Below are 14,732 nucleotides of genomic sequence, written 5' to 3' on the forward strand. Positions count from 1 at the left end.
TATGAGCATGCAGAGGCTCATCTCAAAGACCTCTGGTTCATTTTTAGGAACTGTGGTTCTTCAAGATGTTGTCCATGTGAGTCACATGACCAGCCCTCAATCCCTGCTTTTTCAGAGTCGTCTTTACCTGGAATTCTAAAATAGCAAGGAAACTGAGGGGTGGTTGCTCTGTCCTTTATTCTCTCATGTGGGTGAGCATGAGGACACACATGGAACAGGCATGGCCCAACAGACACTGCTATTGAAAGATTCTGATCTCTTATACATGAGGTTCGTACAAATCTAGAGTGGGATCCACACAAACGACAGCTTGAAGAACAATTACTTCCAATAGAGATAGTATATAGTTTAATGTTAACAGTGGTTGTTAAACTCTGCATTTTTTTTAACAAAGATTCTCCTCTTTGCTGAAATTTGTGCCATATACTGAAAAGATGTACATGTATCTTTTTGCTGTATCTACATGTATTCTTTTTGATCAAACCACACAACTACTTCGATTTTTTTCAGGTATAGACAGCTGCAACTCAGCACAGAGAGCAAGGTGGCTGAACTTCTCCATCAAAGTAAATTAAAGTCCTTTGAGAGTGAACGTGTTCAACTCATGCAAGAAGAAACAGCAAAGAATCTCTCTCAATGTCAATTAGAATGTGAGAAATATCAGAGAAAACTGGAGGTATGTTACAAAAGGAATCTGTGATGGGTTTCTCCTGGGGTGCAACCTGGAACTGGGGTACCACTGAGCCCTCCAACCCAACAGCTTGGGCTCCCTTTACACACTGCAGTGACCAGACTGCCAAACCCTCTCCGAGGCTCCAGCCTGCACTTTTACCAGCACACATACAGGTAGGGACACACCAAGCTGCACTTACATACAGATGCTGTGATCAGTTCTGCATGGGGAAGCTTCAGCTAAGGAACTTCCCAGATACTCAGGTACACACACCCCTTTGGGTTGTAAACCCAAAATTATACCATCTTGCGCTGCAAAGAGAACTGTGCAGCGTAAGCTCATGAAATTCGCCCCCTCCCTCAATGTGGAGAGGAAATATACAACAGCTTTCTGCTCCGAGTTATGACTTCCACACACACTGGTTTTAGACAAAGCAAAAACAAGTTTATTAATTACAAAAGATAGATTTTAAGTGTTTATAAGGGATAGCAATCAGATCAAAGCAGATTATCTAGCAAATAAAACATGCAAACTAAGCTTAATATACTACATAGATCGGATATGAATAGCAAATTCTCACCCTGAATGATAATGCAAGCAGGCTGCGGATTCTTAAGGGGCAAGCTGCTGTGGCTTACAGCTTAGAAATGCCAGTTGTTTCATTCACAGGCTAAAAATTCCTTTTTTAGCCTGGGGTCAGCACTTCCCCCATTTCAGTCTTTCTATTCTTTAGGTGTTTTCAGGAGTCTTCTTGCGTGAGGAGTCAGTGAAGAACCACGATGGTGTCACTCCCCTGCCTAATATAGCTTTTGCATATAGCGGGAGCCCTTTGTTTCAAAGCTTGGTCCCCACGCCAGTCAGTGGAAAAACACTGATGTCCCAAGATGGAGTCCAGCACCGGGTGACCTCGTCATATGTCCCTGTAATGTCACATCAGCCATGATTCATAGGTTGTTTGTAGCATCCTCAGGAACATACACACAGGAGATAAGCTTCTTCTAAGGCCTATTGTTTTCTTCTAATGGCTCATTAACCTGAATGGCCCTTCCCAGCCAGCCATCTAGACTGAGTCTTTTACCTAGTGGGCTTTCCCCATGTGTAAACACATTTATAACAAGTTAGAAATACATAGACATCTAACTTCAGATACAAAAATAATACATGCATACAAGTAGGGTAAACATATTCAGTAAATAACCTTTTCAATGATATCTTACATGGCCTATCTTGGATAAAATACATCATAGTTATTCCATAATCATATGGTAATAATATCTCTATGAAGAATTGGGGTGCGGTATTACACAATCTTTTTTTATATATAATATATATATATATATATATATAAAATAAAAGTTACAGAACTTGCAATGGAGTAAAAATTTCAGATGTTATAAAATACACAAGGAATTGGCATTGCCACTGAAGTCTGATGAAGCAAAGTTTATTGAAACTAGTTCTTGCTAACACATATAGAAAGTAGGATTGTAGGTAGGAAGAGGAAGGAGGCAGAACTGTCCTTCATGAAGAGAGATTGAGACCCCTTCCCATTTCTATTTATTGTTAAAAATTAACATACTTGTTCTGAAAAAAAAAATTCAACCCGTATAGTACAATTCTACTTGTCTTCACTAGTTACAGGTGTATGTTCCAAAATTGTGTAACCAATCCAGGCTAGAAACAGGAACATTATATTGCTGGAGAGGGCGTTTCAAGCCCTCAGATGGGACACAGCACTTGTATCTGGTAGAGCTCAAGGTCATGGCTTCAAGGTTCAATATTATGTGGAGAACAGATATTTTAGACAATTTTTAGAAGTTTTACAGTTTACTTAGGTATAATTTTCCTCTCCTTCTGAATCCCATACAGTTTGTCTCAGGTTACTAAAGCAGTCTAGATTTCCTGGTGGTGGAATATGAAAAGTAGTTGAATACAATTAAAAAAAACCCTTCTGTCTATAATAGCTTTATTTTGAAATACTGCATATACAGAATTACAAATGGTTTGTTGTCATATAAAAGTTTTATTCTCACTGGTTGGGATTGACCTTCATATTTCACTTCTAATTTTGCTACTTTTGAACAATATGACAATCCTAGGTGCTAAGGTAAAACAGATAATGAGTAATAATCCCAAACGTCTACTGATAAAATCGCTTGCACCACTCTACACCTCTCAATACATATGTGTACATTCACTCATATCTTTGCATTAACTTTTTCTGTTTAATCTCTGTAAAATACTGTGTTAAAATGCCCTGTGTAAATATTTGTCAATATAATTAAACGTCCAAATTCTAACCTAATCTTTTCCAATACAGTATATCACGCTATAATACATATTTGTAGAATAAGAACATAAGAATGGCCATACTGGGTCAGACCAAAGGTCCATCCAGCCCAGTATCCTGTTTACCGACAGTAGCCAATGCCAGGTGCCCCAGAAGAAGGAGTGAACCTAACAAGTAATGATCAAGTGATCTCTCTCCTGCCATCCATCTCCACTCTCCGACAAACAGAAGCTAGGGACACCATTCCTTGCCCATCCTGGCTAATAGCCATTAATGGACTTAACTTCCATGAATTTATCCAGTTCTCTTTTAAACCCTGTTATAGTCCTAGCCTTCACAACCTCCTCAGGCAAGGAGTTCCACAGGTTGACTGTGCACTGAGTGAAGAAGAACTTCCTTTTATTTGTTTTAAACCTGCTACCCATTAATTTCATTTGCTGGCCCCTAGTTCTTATATTATGGGAACAAGTAAATAACTTTTCCTTACTCATTTTCTCCACACCACTCATGATTTTATATACCTCTATCATATCTCCCCTTAGTCTCCTCTTTTCCAAGCTGAAAAGTCCTAGCCTCTTTAATCTCTCCTCATACTTGTCATTTTATTAAATTATGTAGTAAAAATCATCTCCGTTACATATTGCTTTAGCATTGCAGGCTTTGCTTTGGCAGATATTTATATATTTTACATAGAGGACTGCTGACTCTCTTGTTGCACCTCTTCAAAAAAAGTAGTATGATTTTAAATAAAATTTTGAAAATTGAAAAAATAAAAGCCATAGTGTTTTCTTAACTTATTCCTCATTCTCTGGGTATAAATATGAAACAAAGAATATCTTGTTCTTATTTATAGTAAAGTATGCATTATTCTTAAAGTGAAGCTCAATCCTGATGCCGAAGGAGAAGTAGAAGCCATATTAGGGCTTATCTATGCACAAAAGTTGTACCAGTTTAATGATACTGATATAGTTAAAATATATCCCTCTCTTGTGGATGCAGTTGTACTGGCATAAACACCTTTATGCCAGTATAATTTATATCTATATGGGAAGCTATACCAATATAATTGTGTCCACTTTAGAGGTTGTACCAGCATTTCAATAAAAAACAACACCCTCTAATTAAAATAGTTAGACCTGTACAAAACTATGTACAACTAGTTTTACGGCTGAAGGAAATCAAGAAGAGCTGTGAATTTATTTACTGTTGTAAATAGCCGTAGCCAATCCCAGTTACAACAAATCTAATGACTTGGGACAAGGACATCTCCTTGTGTCCAAACTTAAAATTTAACTGTACTGACAGGATGCCTGACAAATCAGAGATTTATATAAGTGCTATCAAAAATTTATCTAGTTCTATTTATTAATATAAGGAGTATTAGAAGGGTGCCCAGTTTTCAACTGAGGAAACTGGCTTTGAGTCCAAACTTCTTTATTCAGTATCTATCCAAGTTTGGTCTCTGGATCATATCATATTATACTTTTGACTTGAGGGCCTTCATGAGTAGCTTCTTTTTTTTTTTTTTTTTAATCCCACTTTCTAAAATTTAATGGCATTGTACTAGGTTTTGGTTCCCTTCAGTAGAAAGATGGCGAACTTAAACTGTGTTGTGGTCACCAGTACTTACTGGCTCAACTATAGTTACTTCTTGAACCACTTCTGCTTGTTACTTAGGTCTAAGTGGAGAAAAGCCTCTCCTCTTGTGTGCTCTAGAACTAGCTTTTCCAAAAACTCATCTTTAAGGTGTTGAGAAATTGCTTTTCTTGGCTTATCCTGTTGTGACATTTGACCATTTTATGTTGTAGTAATTGAAGTCCCCTATTTATTGTTGTTATATTAGACTTTGTTACCTCTTTGATTGCTCTCAACATAGTACGCACAATATTCCTTTTCTGATCATTATGCTGGTGTTATAACCTTACATGTTACTCATGTTTTCTGTAACCCGGGATTTATATCCATACAGATTCAACTGAATTATCCTCTCTACTCACAATTTTTATCTCCATAGATTCTGTGGAATCTTCTAGTCCTTCTTTGAGTGTCCTCTGCATTTTCCCACTTTTAAGATATGCGCCAATCAGTGCTGTTGAATGGTACAGCCTTCTACTAGTAGTGCCTATTAGATCACTTACATCCTCCCCCCCACACCCGCTGTTCCTCAGTATCTGAGCACATTCTGAGGTTGGGGCTATAAAAAGGGGCATGGCTGTGGTTGTCACTGACCATGGATGGATGTGATCCTCCTTCAGATTCAAGGTCCTTTAGAAAGTTAACTAAGTGCCTTGTTTGTTGTTTTAATAATTGGATGGATAGATAGTTAGTGTGATATTCCCCAGGCTACAACCTTGACTGCTGTGTCCCTTTAACTCTCCAGCACAGGGTGCCTTTTACATTGCTTTGCTAGTGAAGAGCAAATCCCTCCAGGCTCTGCTCACTCAGAGTCACTTGCATGTAAAGTCACTCCCAGCTGAATACATGAATGCTATGCCCAGCCATTCATGAATAGATACAGGCTGACTCCACAATATCCCTCAGTCCCAGCCTTTTCACCCAGAAATATGTCTTGTACTGTTCAGTAGCCCACTGAACTGTACAAGCTCATAAATTAGTCTGTCATTCCAACAAAGGATAATGAATGTGCAGCAGCCTTGTTGTCTCAAGTGAAGGCCTCCCAAACACATTGGTTTAGATAAAACAATAAACATGTTTATTGACTAGAGAAAGATAGATAGATTTTAAGTGATTTACAAGTGATAAGGCAGAATTGGTTACAAAAGAAATAAAAAGATAAAACCACAATCTAATTCCTAAACTTTACCAAGCTAAATAAGATTTGAAACAAACATCATTCTCACCACACCAGATGCTGCAGACAGTTCACAGGCTGAAATTTCCTTTCAACCTGGGACCACTCCCTTTAGTTCACTGTTCTTCAGGTATTCTTTAATGTTTTGAGCAGAGCAATATAAGGAGGAGAGGTGATGGGAGAGGCATTGTTCTCCCTTCTTATACTCAGAAAAGAAAAGTCTTTACTGGGTCATGCGGGTGAGGCAGTTCCATGGTGTACGTGAGCTGCCAACTATCTTTCAGGTGAATTGTAAATTTCTTGTTTACAACTTTCCTGTTGGTGAATCTCCAATTAAGCAGGTAATGGCCTTTGAGCACTGAGCTGGCATGTGAGTGTGTCTTTGTCTTTGAGAAGTTAGTCTGTGTGTTACCCAGAACTGTAGCATATTTCAGTAACAATCATATAGCAGAATCTCATAATTTTACATGCAGTGATGTTACACACATCTTAACAGGACAGTGATATTCAGCAGATTATGAGTTTTCAAATGATACCTCACAAAGCATGCTTTGCACAAAATATATCATAACCGTATAAAAAGGGGTAAACATGGGATACATGGTGTCACAGTTAGTTTTAGTGTTAGTTACTGTTGTTCATTATGACAGATCGGAAGATCAAGAAGCATGGTTTTAAAAGATGTGTGTTGTGTCCAGCCGTTTTCCCAGAATTATGCTTGCTACCTAAAGTGCTTAAGAGAAGGGCATTCTTGTTGCTCAATCTGTAGTACTTTCACACCGCAAGCTAGAAAGGAGAGGCAGAATAGTCTCCAAACCCTCCTCCTACAAGAAACCTTATTGATTAAAACTTGCAGATCTAAGTTTCCCAAGGCTTCAGATAATAGAAATAGGAAGTCAGGATTCATTCCAGGACCAACTGTTTCCAGGAAGTCGTCAAACTTGGCTCCAATCTCCAGATCTAAAAAGATGGCGCATGTGGTAGCAAAGTCCTCTGATCCTGTTCCAAAAGAGGTACCAGCAGGAGTGAGAACAGACTAGGATGATACACAGCCTATGCCTCAGACCTCTACAAAAACAGGAGCTTTGCTTCCAAGGAAAAAGAAGGCAAAGACTAAGCACCTTTCTGGGTCTATCATCGTTTCCTATTCAGGAGATCCATCAGATTCATACAGATCCAAGATGCAAAGAACAGAATCCAAAAAAGATTGATCCGCATAGAGAGGAACAGTTGGATGTAAATGCTGATCTGGGGCCACAAAATCAGAGTCATTCTTCTGAGATGCAGGTATCCCCCTGACCTTGACATGCTATTGGACTGGACAAATCGGCAGGACTGGCAGTACCTTCCTGGATGCCTTGACCTTATTGGTGAACTCCAGGTCGTCCATATCATCATTCCTCTAGAGTCATGACCTCAATTTCACATCAAACCAAAGAGACTTTTGTGGATCTGAGTCAAAATGATCTAAGACAAACTGATGTGAGACACCCTGTGCCAAGCCAATCAGATCTGATAGGTTTCAGAGTAGCAGCCGTGTTAGTCTGTATTCGCAAAAAGAAAAGGAGGACTTGTGGCATCTTAGAGACTAACAAATTTATTTGAGCATAAGCTTTTGTGAGCTACAGCTCACTTCATGCTGAATGCATCTGATGAAGTGAGCTGTAGCTCACGAAAGCTTATGCTCAGATAAATTTGTTAGTCTCTAAGGTGCCACAAGTCCTCCTTTTCTTTATTCAGATCTGAGACATTCAGCTCCTGTATCAACAGGTCTGATGATGGGAGACAGGTCCATTACTCTGATCCAAAATATTCTAGATGATGATGAACAAGAAGATGTGATACCTCCACATCAGGAACAAGAACCTGCAGGCAAATTTTCAGCAGATGTAAATTTCAGAGTAATCTCATCTTCTTCACCATCTGAGGATGTTGTCTGATTTCAAGAGTTAATCAGCAGATTGGTTTTTACTTTAAAATTACCTTTGGTTTCAGTGGAGGAACCTTCTCATCCTCTTTTTGATATCCAGGGAAATACGTTTACAAGCAAGTTATCTCTGCCCTCTCTGGAAGGTCTCTGGCAGCCATCTAAATCAATATGGAATACTCCATCTTTCTGTCAGCCAATTGCTAGAAAGGCAGATGTATCAAATTCCGTATGAAGGATGTTCTTGTTTCCATGTACATCCTCCTCTTAATTCTTTAGTGGTGGCTACAACAATGTAAATGTTTGTGTTCTATTCCCAGTGACAGAGAAGGGAAAAGGCCACATTATTTTGGAAGGAAACTGGTGTCTTCATCTTCCAACATGTGAATAACTAACTACCTAACCATAATGGCCAGATATCAGTTTTACCTTTGGAACAAAATGTCCGTGTTTATCACCTCTCCAACAAACCCTGCAGACTGACTCATTAAGGAAGGTCAAAATGTTGCTAAGCATGCACTGAGAGTGTCCTTTGATGTCTCAAATGCATCCTCAGGATAAGTAGTAACAGCAATAACGCTCCGAAGACATGCATGGTTGTGCTCCTCTTCTCCATGAAAGTAAGTCAAAAGTTGAGGACCTTCTGTTTCAGAGGGATGGACTTTTCAGTTGGAAAACAGGTGAAATTTATAGCTAGATATTAAAGAATTACACTGTTTTTTGTCATTCCACTTTGTTTTAGTAATGTTTATTTTGTCATGGTCTTTTTCCATTTCCAGGCATTCTAGCTCACCTGTTCCTGCTTTTAAGATTCTCACATTTGCATATCGGCATTTACAGATTTTACTTTTAATTGAGTATGTGCCTATTTTTATTTAAGTCCTCAGCCTATTGCATTAATTATTTTTGCTAGTCTTGAATGTTAATAATGTATTATTTTTTAGGTCTCTATATTTATAGGAAATAAGTGCATCATAAATATCAAATCGTGATAATTATGCATTTATCCTTTTATTAAAGAAGTCCCTTGAACTAATCAAAGTAAACAACAAAACAAATACCTTCCATTATTTAAAATCCTATGTACAGTACTAAACACTTTTTCCCCCTCATTATCCTTTTTTCTTGACTCTCCTCCCATGAGGATTTTGGTTGTGTCCTCAAGTAGAGGCTCATGAAATTATTGAAGCTTTAAAGAGCTGTGAGATGTCTTGTCACATGGCACATAACTCAAGAGAGTAGATCTGTCTAAGGTATTATATTTAGAGAATAACTGCTGTTAAGGGGATTTTTTTCTCTTTTCTGAACAATACATTAAATTGGACTTTTCAACAAACACTGAAAATCTGTTATCTTTAAATATTAGTCTACCGAATCTTTCACATGCGTGTTTTCATCTCTCTCAAAAATAGCTTATAATCCTGATCTTTGCATTTGTTCCATTGTTCATTCTCACAGGTTCTCACTAAGGAGTTTTACAGCCTTCAAGCATCTAGTGAGACACGCATTACTGAACTTCAGGCACAGAATTCTGAGCATCAGGCAAGGCTAGACACTTATGAAAAACTGGAAAAAGAACTTGATGAGATAATAATCCAAACTGCAGAAAGTAAGTTTGGACCCAAATTATACTGTTTTTACTGGTGTTCTTATAAAAGATGCATTGTTTGTGATGATATATAATATTTAGCACAAGCCTTTTTAGGTAGAGATTCAAGATGCAATAAATCCTTTCAGTACATAGTGTGTATTGAAAATATTATTGCATTTTATATATTATAAATTTAGATTTAAATACTTATGCTAATATTAAGTATTCCTTATTATACCAGTCATTCCACTGTTTCTCTGTTACTCTCTCCACCTCTTGTTTCTTATTGTATTCTTAGATTGTTAGGTGTATGAGACATGGACTGTCTTTTTTTATTACATATGTATATAGCACCTAACATGATAAAGCCCAATCCTTGGTTCTACAATCCAATATATAAATATAATTTGGTTTTAATTCAATGAATGATTAATATTAATTAGGTATGGTCCACGGAAGCTGGATCCAGATATGTATTAGGTACTGATGAGGATTCAAAATTTTGGTTCAAGGTAAAACCATGATGAGAGTTCAGGCTTGACTCTGTAGAAATCTTTTAAGCTATTTTTGAAAGATGTTTGCCCAAACTGGCAAAAATAACAGGATCTCCCATTTTACCTGATAGAATCCTTGTGAGGTCATTTCTTTTCATGAGATTTCAACTATCTTGGTTCATATCCAGATGATCCAGAAAACAGGCCCCTTTCAGTTTCAGATGTAAACAGGAACTAAGACCTTGATCATAGAATCATAGAATATTAGGGTTGGAAGAGACCTCAGGAGGTCATCTAGTCCAATCCCCTGCTCTAAGCAAGACCAACACCAACTAAATCATCCCAGCCAAAGCTTTGTCAAGCGGGGCCTTAAAAACCTCTAAGGATGGAGATTCCACCACCTCCCTAGGTAACCCATTCCAGTGCTTCACCACCCTCCTAGTGAAATAGTGTTTCCTAATATCCAGCCTAGACCTCCCCCACAGCAACTTGAGACCATTGCTGCTTGTTCTGTCATCTGCCGCCACTGAGAACCGCCTAGCTGCATCCTCTTTGAAAACCCCCTTCAAGTAGTTGAAGGTTGCTATCAAATCCCCCCTCACTCTTCTCTTCTGCAGACTAAATAACCCAAGTTCCCTCAGCCTTTCCTTGTAAATCATGTGCCCCAACCCCCTGATCATTTTCATTGCCCTCCACTGGACTCTCTCCAATTGTCCACATCCCTTCTGTAGTGAGGGGACCAAAACTGGACACACTACTCCAAGTGTGGCCTCACCAGTGCCGAATAGAGGGGAATAATCACTTCCCTCAACCTGCTGGCAATGCTCCTACTAATACAGCCCAATATGCTTTTGGCCTTCTTAGCAACGAGGGCACACTGCTGACTCATATCCAGCTTCTCGTCCACTATAATCCCCAGGTCCTTTTCTGCAGAACTGCTGCTTAGCCAGTTGGTCCCCAGCCTGTAGCAGTGCATGGGATTTTTCCTTCCTAAGTGCAGGACTCTGCACTTGTCCTTGTTGAATCTCATCAGATTTCTTTTGGACCAATCCTCCAATTTGTCTAGGTCACTCTAGACTCTATCCCTACCCTCCAGTGATCTGCCTCTCCCCCCAGCTTACTGTCATCTGCGAACTTGCTGCGGGTGCAATTAATCCCATAATAAAGATGTTGAACAAAACCGGCCCCGGGACCGACCCGTAGAGCACTCCGCTTGATACCGACTGCCTAGACATCGAGCCATTGATCACTACCTGATGAGCCCGACAATCTAGCCAGCTTTCTATCCACCTTATAGTCCATTTATCCAACCCATACTTTTTTAACTTTCTGGCAAGAATACTGTGGGAGACCGTATCAAAAGCTTTGCTAAAGTCAAGATATATCACATCCATCGCTTTCCCCATATCCGCAGAGCCAGATATCTCATCATAGAAGGCAATCAGGTTGGTCAGGCATGACTTGCCCTTGGTGAATCCGTGTTGACTGTTCCTGATCACCTTCCTCTCCTCCAAGTGCTTCAAAATGGATTCCTTGAGGACCTGCTCCATGATTTAGCCGGGGACTGAAGTGAGGCTGACCGGTCTGTAGTTCCCCGGGTTCTCTTTCTTCCCTTTTTAATATATGGGCACTATATTTGACTTTTTCCAGTTGTCTGGGACCTCCCCTGATTGCCACGAATCCTGAAGCTCACTGTGTTTTAAGTACACCATTATGTCCAGGTGGAGCCCTGGAATGCACTGATCGAAGGATCAGGACCTAAGTTTGAAAGGCATATTCAAGGATTCTAATCCATCTCCCACTATCTTCCTGCCTTCTGTTCACCCAGAAAAATCCAGAACAAGGGTTCTATTTGAGGTTCCATTTAGGGCCTACCTGTCATTAAAATGAGATAGACTGATGATATATTCACTTAAGTACAACAGAGGAATTTTGCAAAAGTATGTTACATTTTTTCTATAAATAACAGCTCACAAAAGAGTGTGAGGTTATAAAGGTGCCTTGGATTGGTCTGAGGTGCTTTCAACAACCAAGATATGGATATTGTATGAAACAAGCAGCTGTACCTGGAAGCTGGCGTGGCTGTCTAATTTTGACCCAATATAACCTTTATTAATGTATATTTGATATATGCTACTGACAATAATATAAACACATGCTGTTGGAAATGCATGTGTTATTCTTCCGGAGGGGTATTCATGTGTCAACATCAGACACATTTAGAATTGTTTGGACTTACACCCTCATTAGGATAATGAAGAATTTTCCCAAAGAGAGAATCGTAGTTTAGAATGGTTTCTTCCTTAGTCCTGCAAACTTTCTTATTTCATCTGGTGTTTAGCAGGTAAAAGATCTGTTGCTGGAATTGAAAGTATTAACTACTTGCTAAATATTTTAATGAGTTATAGTTAAACCTTAAAATTGTATGCTGCAATACAAGATTTTTTTTAAAATTGGTTTACTATTGAACTGTTGTTCAATTTTTAAAAAGGAAAGAATTATAATACAAATTATTAGTTTACCATGCCTATTTTTACTGTTACTTAATATCTACCGTTGTTTTCTTATTTTTAAAAAAAGATTTGAGTAAATCTAATGATGATGAAAATGAGGACACTGCATTCTTTTGAAGTTAATCATTGGTATTTTTTACTGTTCTACCTTCTGAGGTAGTGGAAGCTATAATTATAGTTGCATTCATTTTAACCCAATCTCCTCCAGTTGCTGGTAATTTTTTTAAATAGATCTCTTTGTGGCTGAAAACTTTCATGCTTGGTCTCAACGAAATGTTGAACTTTTGGGGAAAATTAAAATTGTTTAACAACATGTGAGGAGGAGGGAGGACACACTTTCCCTGTATATTCCAACTGAAATATTGGCATTTTAATTCAGATAACCAAGGAAGCAAAAGCAACCCATTTCAAGAAAATATGTTCATTATTTTTAAAGTTCTGAACATTTATATTTGGATCATTCACTTGTGTGCCATAAAAATCTTGTAATCTGCTTCCCAGAGCAATATGAAACAAAAGATTTAGGATGAAATCCTGACTCCATTGACATGGGATCTTACCATTAACGTCAATGGGGCCAAGATTTCATCCTTTGAATTCTGGGGCCACTCTGAATCTCTGTATCTTGAAATGCTATATATAGAGGTGTGTGTGTGTGTGTGTGTGTGTGTGTGTGTGTGTATATGTATATATATATATATATATATATATATATATATATATATATATATATATATATATATATATATATATACACACACACATATATATATATATATTTGCCCTTAATTGATAAGGCCTTTACTCTTGTATGCTATCTTTGTTTTTGTAAGAAATGATATATTTACACAAGTGAAATGGCTTGTATCAAATAATCTGTTGACATTTTTTCTCTGTAGAGCATGTGCATGTGGAAGAGACTATTGAAATGTGACTATTACAGTCACTTCACTGACTCCTCATTATGCTTCGCTTATTAATATTACAATAGTCTGTAATGGCCTAGTCAGGGATCTGTCTGTTTTAGAAATTTATACTATTTGTTGTAATAACTGAGTGCCTTATGTATAAATAGCAGTAATGAAATCAGTTGGAATCTCTGGGTCATCTTTGTTTTTGGGGTAAAAACTATACTGGGATATTTTTGGTTTTAGATTGTTTGGATGATTTGGGTGGGGAGCGGATTTTTGAGTGGATGAGATATCAGTGTTGTGAATGTCATTCTTATGATGGGGCCATTTTGTGCTAAGCACTGTATAACATTAATTAAAAAGGCTGTCCCTACCCCCGTGAGCTTACTATGTGCAATACAATTGATCACAACAGGGGAAAAAACAGTCTGGGGGATAGGGGAAGAGGGTAAGATAACAGTAAAACGAGCATGTTTTAGCTCAATGAGCATTAGCCTTGGCTCATTGCCTACATTATGTTCAAACTTGGTGTCTTTGCCTGCCAGACCCTACGTTACATAGCCTGTGCCTACATATCTGAACAAATAGGGTGAGATTCTGTGCTGCTCCTCTAAGAGTATGTCTACACAACAACTAGACACCCTCGGCTGGCCTGTGCTAGCTGACTCGGGCTCGCAGGGTTCGGGCTGCTGGGCTGTTTTATTGCTGTTTAGACTTCCAGGCTCAGGCTAGAGCCTGGGCTCTAGGATCCTGTGAGGTGGGAGGGTCCCAGAGCTTGGGCTCCACCCCAAGTCCAGAAGTCTACACAGAAATGAAATAGCCCTGCAAGCCCGAGTCAGCTGGCACAGTCCAACCGCGGATTTTTCTTTGCTGTGTAGACGTAGCCTAAGAGGCCTAGCACAGAACTTGCAGTCCAGTGGGAGGGGAGGGGTTAAGGTGGCTTTAAGCCATCTTTGCACCCTCCTGATCCCGTGGTGTTCTGGAAACTGGAGAGGTCCCTAGTATAATTTAGACAGCCTTGGAGGTTTGTCTAAATTGTGGCATTCTCCCCAAGCCCCTTTTAATAGTATTGTATCAAATACAAACAATATGGACGAGCAGGGTAAGACAGAATCTGGCTGTGATAACAACAGTCTTGCTGCTTACACAGTAGGTTTATGTTAGTAGCAGTGGGATTTTCTATCACATAATAACTGTGGATATAGTTACTCCCATATTTAAATGTAACCCCAGTCCCATGTTGTTTGTATTTGTTACAATGCTATTGAAAGGGATAACCTGCTCTAGAAAAATTTGCATTTGTAGTGTGTCAGGAAGTATGCCCTATGTTAACCTGATATTAATTTTTGTAGATCTGTAAATCTTATACCATTGGACTATAAAAAAAAACAAGCTTTTTAAAGCAATTTTCATTTGGTTTTAAATCCTTAGAAGTATGTTTTCAGGTTGCTAAGTTATCTAACTCTAAATAGTTCTTTTAGCTTTTTTCTTTGCTTTTAAAAACTTAAAATTCAATGTAAT

At 38.5% G+C, this 14,732-nt stretch overlaps 1 protein-coding gene across 2 annotated transcripts in view; it reads left to right on the forward strand.

Moving 5' to 3' along the window:
- Nucleotides 1-14,732, forward strand: part of PIBF1 (progesterone immunomodulatory binding factor 1) — a 165,147-nt gene that overhangs the window by 90,487 nt on the left and 59,928 nt on the right. For both annotated transcript variants that reach the window (XM_074961959.1, XM_074961967.1), the window contains exons 11-12: nucleotides 511-676; nucleotides 9,161-9,311. In XM_074961959.1, the coding sequence (XP_074818060.1) occupies nucleotides 511-676; nucleotides 9,161-9,311 (317 nt within the window). The remainder of the gene's footprint in view (nucleotides 1-510; nucleotides 677-9,160; nucleotides 9,312-14,732) is intronic.

The sequence above is a fragment of the Natator depressus genome, chromosome 1, assembly GCF_965152275.1.
Source record: "Natator depressus isolate rNatDep1 chromosome 1, rNatDep2.hap1, whole genome shotgun sequence".
Taxonomy (NCBI): Eukaryota; Metazoa; Chordata; order Testudines; family Cheloniidae; genus Natator; species Natator depressus.